At 42.7% G+C, this 8,953-nt stretch overlaps 1 protein-coding gene across 1 annotated transcript; it reads right to left on the bottom strand.

Moving 5' to 3' along the window:
- Window positions 1–3,772: 3,772 nt before the first annotated feature.
- LOC111210301 lies at window positions 3,773–4,953 on the bottom strand. The gene is made up of 2 exons (XM_022710597.2): window positions 4,617–4,953; window positions 3,773–4,512 (listed from the first exon to the last, which is right to left on the bottom strand). The coding sequence occupies exons 1-2, from the start codon at window positions 4,717–4,719 to the stop codon at window positions 3,920–3,922; spliced, it is 696 nt and encodes a 231-aa protein (XP_022566318.1). The 5' UTR covers window positions 4,720–4,953; the 3' UTR covers window positions 3,773–3,919.
- Between the last annotated feature and the right edge of the window lie 4,000 nt (window positions 4,954–8,953).

The raw sequence follows: 8,953 nt of genomic DNA, 5'->3' as shown, positions 1-8,953 counted from the left end.
GCTCAAAAGAAGAACTTACCAACGGTACGCCAAGACGTAGGATAACCAACCGGCTCCTAGGTCTTCACGAACATGTACCGGTTGTTCCAACCATCCCCGATGGGATAATTTTCCCTGACACCCCTCCAAGGTTCCTCGACCATAGGGGTGCCATCACGGGATCGAAGGTGGTAGAACCCCGCTTTGTTCCTCAAAGGAGCAAAGTAGTAAGAGTATAAAATCTCAAGCACCCTGACAGAAAATCTGTGGAGTTCTCCAAGTACTTGGATGGCCATTAAAGTCCTCCAGGTAAAAGGAGTATATTGAGAAGGACAGAAATCGAAGAAAGATGACACTTCGCCTACGAGAGAAGGTGTAACGCCCCGGAAGCTTGCTTCCAGATATGCCTCATAGACAGCTATCTCACCCACTCCCCCATCCGGAGCGCGTTCGAACTCAGTCGGACTTCTCATCCCACTGAAGGATGAATCGCATACTTCCTCCTCATGTTAGCCAGGTCCCCCTCTCGGATCTCAGAACGGGGACTGTCGTCGAAGAAACAAAAACGGAGCCTTCTCAGGGGCGTCATCGGAACCGCTTAACTATCAGCCTCCGGAACGTCTCCCCAAGAGGGAACGAGGGATGAGAAAGGATCGGTAAAAAGAACGACGCGGCCTTGAACGACCACCCACAAGTGAGGACGGAAACGAGAGCAGCTCGGGATTCATCCTCCTCAACTAGGAATCAGCGCAAGAGTTGGGTTGAAACCAGCTAGGAGATATCGTGAGTCCTTATATCATCCGGATTATTCCTTTTTTGTGGGATTAGAAAAGGAAGTAAGGATGTTTCCAAATATCCTGAAGAATCCCTGACATAAAGGATAAGCAGCGAAAAGGAAATCCGATCCTTGCAGAAAAAAGGGAAATCCTTCTTACAAAAAGGCAAGTTTCGAGAAAAAGATGCACACTTTTGAAGAGTAAGAAGAGTATCTAGTATCATCAACCGAACGGGCACCAGCCTCCTGGTCTATCCCCTCACATCAATACATAAGCTCCTCCTCGGGAAACATCAGAGCTCCAGGCTCCTTCATCTCCAAGACGCCATCAGAAGCCCAGAGCTTCTCAATCTCCGATAAGAAATCAGTGGTTCAATACCGCCAGACCGGTCTGGAGTAAGGGAACCGGTCCTCCCCCGGGTTCAGAGTGTGGTCCCGGCCTGAGTGGAACCCAGGATTGCAGGATTACTGGAGTGATGTCCTGCCTAATGGAAGCCTGCTGAGAATGAGCAACTCCGGTTGACTTGAGTGCACAAGTTATTCCCCGAGTTCGATGACAAAATCGAGCAATAAGGGGCAAACTGTTGGGGAAAAATACTCATGTATTAAATTCCTCCAGACCCAGGCAGGACACCGACCTCTGAGTCCCCGCTAAGAGGTGCCCCGGTTCCCCGCTACAGAGTACTTCGGGTCCGGTCCCTGGGACAGCCCCCTTCCCCCGGGAAAAGAAAAACTTTCGACAAGGAGAACCTTCCATATTTCTGAATATGGAAGAGTTTAACCTAATCCAACCGACTAACACTCGCCTTAAGAAGACTATATAAAGGGAACCTAAACCCTAGAGGAAGGGATCGACACTTCAAGCGTTAAGACTAGGACTAGACGGCTAGAATTAGGGTTCTTACTCAAATCATTGTAATCCTAGTTTGTCTACTCAATAAAACGTATCTTCAAGTCTTTACCTCTATTGTATCTCTCAAAATCAATACAAATACCATCCTTGTCCAACGTTCCGTGGTACTCACAAAGATCCTACACAAAAATCCCATAACACGAATAATCTCCTCATATGACACCTTTCCAGTTCACATCCAGTTTTATGCATCTGGGACCATCCTTATAACCTTTGTCAAGTTTTTTTTTCATATAGATTTCCAGTCTATGGTACTGCTTTCATTGCCCAAATCTGCAAGGCGTAGGAGAATTAATCTAACATGTAACTAGTAGTCTTCTCCTTCAGTTTGTCACGTGTTTTGACTACTGACTCGCATAATTAAGCAGCAACTCCCAAAAGATACTTTTGAAGTTTCTCAAGATGCATGACCACATTGATGTATTTGAGGGGGATAATAGGCTTCTCATCTCTCGCTAAAACCACACAAACAATTATGCAAAGGTAGACCAGTCATATGCGATCAGTAGTACTCCACTTCTTAACAGCTTCCTTGTGCTTCTTCCACAGGTTCAAGATACAAATTTCCTCTTTTCTCTTCAGCACTTTCCTCTAGAAACCATCATCATCTTCCCAATCATTGAACTCCTTAAGTGAGATACTAGTATTGCACTCAAGCCTGGTTATTGCGTGGAACAATAGCAATGAAAATCAAAGTGGTCTCCTCGAAAAAACAAACCAAAACTCGTGCATTTTGTAAGTTACCAGATCCCTACACAAGAAGCTGTGTATCGCTCGTGTTGAGTACCCAAGACCAGTCTCAGGCAACTTAAAATCTGAGGAAAAACCCGATCTTTCTTAACTACATTCAACTCCTTTGGGAGTCATTCCTTCAACTTTATGATAATCATGTAGTCGATCCAGCAGTTGTTATTGATCTGAGTCACTTGGGTCTCCTCAACCTCCTTAAAAAGCCTCTTTGGTAACTCCTCAGATATACCTACATTCAGAGAAAAAAGATTATAATGAGAGCATAAACAAAGAAAGAACATAAAATATACTTTTAGAACAAATGTTCCACCTATTTCTAAGATTTCCCAGAACAACAAACATTACAATCGGACAACAAATAGTCTACATGTTTAGCATTACAATCGAACAACAACTAGTCTAAGATTTTAAGACTCGAATTTCCCCCTTTCCAAAAAACCTAAATCGGTACTCTACAAATACAAATCAAAAACAGTAACATGCATGACTTAATTGTAATGTATAAGATGGGTAATCAACCCATAAAACTAATTTAGTATAAGAAAGATGACAAATCGATTTAAAAAAAATCTAGGCTTAAGAGAATCAATAGAAGTAATCGCATACCTAATGTGAAGAGACATGAGATTTTGTTGAAATTGATGGAAGAACACTCGATTTCGTAATGAACCGTCCGAGGAAACTCGTAGAGGAAGAACACTTTGATTTCGTTGTTTTGTGTGTGAGAACAAAGAGGGGAATGAGGAAAACGAGGTTAGAGACGAAAGGTCCGACGAAACACCGATGAAGAACATAAATTATCTCCAAAAAATAATATTAAGGTAACCCGAAACCCTCAGCTGTGTCTCTTGTTTTCTTTTTGTTTTTTCCTTTTTAAGCTTAAATCAATTACGAAAATTATAATTATAATTATAATTCATATTAGTTGGTTAATTTTAAGGGTATTATGGTATTTACATGAATTAAAATTCTATATTCCTTAAAAAATTGCTAAAAGTCCAATTGAGAAAAATCTAAATTTTTTTTTATCAATTTTCCCTAAAAGTTTTGGTCACCCTCAATGTTTTCAAATTCATTTTTCTTCTAAAACGAATAGCCATATTGGTATAAACGAATATTGAACAAAAGGCCGGTGGTCCCACACTGTTTTTACTGAAATAATTGGGCTTTAACTGAGTTAAGTAATTTGGATCGTTACAACGTGTTTATCAGTTAGTGATTATTTCAAGAAAATGTGTCCGGATTTGTAAAAAGATTGTGGAACCACCAGCAATATGATTTCTGTCATCCATTTCGTAACTGTTGGCCCTTTAATATCTCACTCAAAGCAGACCGAATCTAACATGATTTTAAGCTGAATTCTAAAACTCGAGTTTTTAAATGCAAAAAATGTAAGAAAGGAAAACCAACACAAGTGGGATAATTAGAGCAGGTTCAACAACACTCAACAACAACCATAGACAACACAAAAAGGAAATGAAAGAAGCTTTGGGTTAGATAGCTTAGGCATTAGGCAAAGAATAGAACGGACGTGTTAGCCCATTAACTACATCAACCCAAGCCCAAGCGTGCTGTGCAATCTGTGTCAATGGTCGAAGATTTGCTGATCGCTGCATCAGGAAGACTCTGTAACCTCGTTCCCTCAAAATATGCATTGGAAATCCAAAGTCACAATCATCAGATATAATCAGTATGTTTCTTGGAGTACGATTTGCAAGAACGTAACACAAAAGCTCCTGAATAAGCATCCGGTCTGCCACATCGTACTTTCGCTCGTAGGCGACCTCTGCATTATTGCTTGACTGAATTAGCCTTCCACAGATAGGGACAGAACATCTAATTTTTCTTTTCTTTGACTCTTTCACGTCCCATTGCTTGTTGAGTACATCGCGATTCTGCCAGATGAAAGCGAAATTTGGGTTTCCGATGGCAGAATTCATACGACACATTCGGTAGAGAGGATTAACGGTTTGTAAACACAAGTTGATCTTGGGAATCAGCGAGCCCACGACATAAAGGGGAGGGAGGCGACAGTTGTCGAAGTCCCATAAACCGTAGAAAGAATTTTCATCATCAGGGGGAGGATCTAGTTCTCCTGTTAACAAAGAAAAAGAAATTAAAAAGAAAAGAGTTAATACTATGGCATCAATCAGATGAAATCAAATCACACAACCGATTTCGAGAAATAAGAGATCTTACGTGCTAGTTTTAGGCTTTGTTTTCGGCTTACAGCGAGTCTTTTCTGGTACGTCGAGCCAAAAGTGCCTGACGACCGCGGCGGCGGGCGGGAGGATCTGAGCATTTCCGTTTAGGGTTTTTCTTTGATGTGTGCTGCACTTTGCCTTTTCTGCGTCGGTGTATATATGCATAATAGTTGGGCCTGCCATAAATAATACTGGACTGGGCCTTGAAATCCTCCCGGTAATTACGCCTTTAGAAAAATTAGCAAAAGTCTCTGTCCAATGAGGCCGTTTTAGAGTGAATAAAACAAACAGGATAAGATTCCGCCAATCAAAAAGACACAAATTCGCCTTTTCGTGTAAAATTATTGATTTTTGGACATGCTTAGGTGATAAGTATCAAAAAATTGTCTCTTTTTCTCGATTTGTACTTTGAATTTATGAATTTATGAAGTTAGCAAAAGTCTCTGTCCAATGAGGCCGTGTTAGAGATCTCGTAGTCAAAAGACATAGAAGTTCCCATTGTTATTCGCGTTCAAAGAGCTGTGGAAAAATTTTTGATGCCTTAAATTAATTTAAATATTATGTTTTATAAAATGTTTATTATAAAATATTACAATAAACAATTAACTTATTTTTTTAAATAAATTTTTGATAGAAATTATGCACCTTTTATTGTAGTATTATGTTTAATTTATAAATATGAAAATGTAATATATGATACGCTTTTACATACATAGTTTTATTCTAATTTGTATAATAAAAATAAATTAATAAATCAAATAAAGAATAATAGGTAAAAAGAAATATATAAAATGAAGAAAACATACTTGTTATGAGAAAATAAAAGAAGATGATCATAGGAAAGAGGAAACTTTCTAAAGAAATATATAAAATGAAGAAAACATACTTTATCCTCTGGTAGGCGTTCCACCATGGACTGCATGGCGTCGAATCTCTTGGAAAACATCTTCACGAGATAGGCAGTCATAGAGGACTCCATCGCTGATATCTTTTCAGGCGTCTCCTTATCTGATTTTGGCTTGGAATCACTCTCCTCCAGGTTGTGGACATGAGGATTCTCGGCCCCTTCACGCGTTGCCCGACTACGCCTGACCCAAGAGCTGGATCGGTCATACCTTCTCCGGAGTTAGTAGTATTTAGGTTCCCCATGGGTCGAACCTTGGTGTTGAAACGACGCTTCTTGTTGCCTGCCATACTGCGGGCTTGGTTTTGATCCCGGAGGACCGTATTCTCTGACAGCAACTGGCTGAGCTTATCGGCGCTTTGATCCAGCTGTTTAGAGTGTTTGTTGAGTTTCTCCTTCAGACTCTGGACTTCTGAAGAGAGGTTAGGGGTTTCCTCGGTTGCCTCCCGAGTTCGGTTCATCTCGGTTATTTGGCTCTGCATGCCGTCAACTTGCTTCTGGAGTTCAGCTACCCTTTGAGCATCATCGGATGGCTCGTTATGCTTGTCCACCGTCATTGTCATGTAGTTTGATTACTCCCCGCCTTTTAGCGCCAAACTGTTAGGAGATTTTTGTGTAGGATCTTTGTGAGTACCACAAAACAATGGATAAGCTGGTAGTATGTATGTGTTTGTAAGTATTTCGTGGGGATTCGAGGTTAACAATTTGAGAGAAATACTTAAGAAGATGTATTATTGAGTAAACAAGCCGGAACTACAATGATTGGTGTATAAACTCTAGTTCTACCCGTCTAGCTCTAATCTTTAAGTCTTGAGGTGTCAATTCCTTGCTTTTGGGACTTAGGAGCCCTTATATAGTCGCCTTGAAGTCGGTTTGGTTTAGGTTGAACTCTTCCATATTCGGAAAACAGGAAGGTTCTCCTTGTCGGAAATCTTCCATTTCTTGGAAGGGAAGTCGGTCCCCGGGACTGGTCCCAGGATTCCTTTTTGCGGGGACCTGGAGCGTTCCTGTATCGTGGACCTGGAGGCCTGGGTCCTGCCCGGAGGCTGGAGGAAATGATACCGGGGTATTTTTCCCTAACAAAACTTATTTCGTCTGTGCCTAGGAGCAAGTGTTTTGGCTTGGCTGCCTCTAGGCCTTGCTTAGCGTTCCATGTGATTTTCGTCGCGGCCGAATGCTTAAGCCATTGATTTCCGAAACGCCCGATATGACATGAATCACCGGTTCTATCGAGGTGGCGAGATGGGAGCAGCTTCAGTGGGCTTTCCCGTTTTCTCCTTTCTTAGATGGCCCTTGGCCTTCTCGGAAAGGAACTCCCTGAGGTGTCCTTTCTTAAGCTGCTCGTTGACCTCAATCTTTAGTGCGACGCAGTCCTCCGTTTTGTGACCATGGTCTCTCTGGAAGTCGCACCAGAAACAGGGGCTCAGGAAAGAGTCGGGTGCTTTCATCTACTGAGGCCACTTGACCTGTTGGCCCATCTGCCTCAGAACATTGATCAGCTGGCCTTAAGACGGAGAGGTGGGAGATGCCTAGCCACGTGGACACTGCCATCCCTTCTGCCTTCTTGATCGGCCGGTTCAGGTATCTGCCCCGATTTCGATTTACGGAGTCCGTGGCTGGTCTTTGAGAGGGTTTCTCTTCTCGCTCGGTTCGGCTAGTCTGATCGTCTTGGGATCTTATTTCTGTTGCGCCTTAGCACGGCAGGCGACATATTTCTCCCATTTTACGTGCTCCCAGGCTCGAGATAGGACATCTTCCATAGTTTTGAACTGGTATTTCGTTAACTCCTTATAGAGGTCTCCGTCGGGGAGCAGGCCTCTCTTGAAGGCAGAGATAGCAATGGGGATATTGCATTCAGGAATAGTCACCTTCTCTTTATTGAAGCGGGCTATGTTGCCTCATAGGGGTTCCGCCCGGTGCTGGAGGATTTCGTAGAGGCTATCAGATGTTTTCTCCAGGTCCCTGCTATAACACCCCCGAACCGTCCTAGACATAGGTCGGCCCACCAGCCAACAATCAAACAAGAACATGACCGACGGATGACCCACACCAAGGGTTAGAGATGAAAGGCCAACCGGCCAGCCAACAATCAAACAAGAACATGACTGACCGTCCAACAAAAATAAGACTACTCGTAACGACATAACACTCTAACTCGGACCCTGGTGACATCGTGTTCATCTTCTCTATCGGCAATATCCTATCCCCCTACCACAAAGGCCAGAAGAAGGAACTTTCAACCGACCGCGGTCCACAGTCCTTCGGGTCACCGCGCGACAGCCCACAGTCCTTCGGGTCACTGCCACATTAAACCGTCGTGTAATACTCAGCCATAGGACATGACCCCGTTCGTCTGAGTCTTCCCAATCCAGTGAATAAGGGGTTTCCTTGAACCCGTTGGGTACGAGGGTGAGGAAACACTAATCACCCCTCAACATGCCTAGCATGGGCGGGTTTCACACCTGCTGTCGGCAACACACACTCGACACAATTATCCCTAGGAAAGACCTAAGGGACAAGACTCCAACCCAAAACTAAACAATATATAGGAGTCTACGACAATATCAACCAATACTCGTAGTCCAGCCTATATGGCATAGGACCCGTAGTATAAACATCACAACCAGGAGATCGGCCTATATGGCCAAAGATCCCCTAGACAACAACATTACCATAATCCCTGCACAAACAATAATCACTACCAAGCAATCATCACTAAGGCATGTCTAATCCATAACTAATCAACCAAGTAGTAAATAATCAAGACATGCATCTCATCTCAATCTCAATTCAACTATAATCGATCATCTTAGTCCTAGTCAGGTTATTATCTCAGTCTTAATTCCATTTCATCTCAGCATACCCCGTGCTAAACTGAGTCCGGTTTAATAAATAACCCTAAGGACTCTATCATGCAACAGTGTGAGCATTCTACTCTATATGAATACTCGATCTACCTTAAGTTCCAAGTGGAACTCAAACAAACCAACTCATAGTGTTCTAGCAGCTTGTTGGTCGGAGAGAGAGCTTAGCCAAAACCCAATGCTGACATCTTGGACGGGCTGGACTGCACTGATCAGAACTTGGACAGAACCTCCCTTAGCTTCTGATCGATATTCGGACTTCCGGGTAGCGTATCGGCTTCAAAGCTTCGACTGATCTGAACTAATCTGAGCACCACCTCTACTTGATCACCAAAGGAAAGGCTTGGACGAAATGGTTTGCACAGAGCTTCTGCTTAGAGATTGCAGAAATTCTTTTATCGGGCAGAACTTTTCCTCTCGGTGATATCTCGGTCTTCCGAAAGAACTTTTCTTCTAAAACTTCTTTTTCTTTCTCTTTCTCTCACTAGCCACGTCTTTAAGTGTCTTTGGTGTGTGATGGATCAATGAAAATGAGCAGGGGATGAAGGGTTATATAGAACTCGC

The sequence above is a fragment of the Brassica napus genome, unplaced genomic scaffold, assembly GCF_020379485.1.
Source record: "Brassica napus cultivar Da-Ae unplaced genomic scaffold, Da-Ae ScsIHWf_1435;HRSCAF=2024, whole genome shotgun sequence".
Classification (NCBI taxonomy): Eukaryota; Viridiplantae; Streptophyta; class Magnoliopsida; order Brassicales; family Brassicaceae; genus Brassica; species Brassica napus.
The sequence above is the reverse complement of the archived record's forward strand: the minus strand, read 5'-3'. Positions and strand labels throughout refer to the sequence as shown.

Excerpts from the sequence above, each read along its gene's own strand:
- LOC111210301 (XM_022710597.2), bottom strand. The coding sequence starts at position 4,719 with ATGCTCAGATCCTCCCGCCCGCCGCCGCGGTCGTCAGGCACTTTTGGC. Across the intron at positions 4,513-4,616 it reads ACAAAGCCTAAAACTAGCAC|GAGAACTAGATCCTCCCCCT; the intron begins GTAAGATCTCTT and ends CTTTGTTAACAG.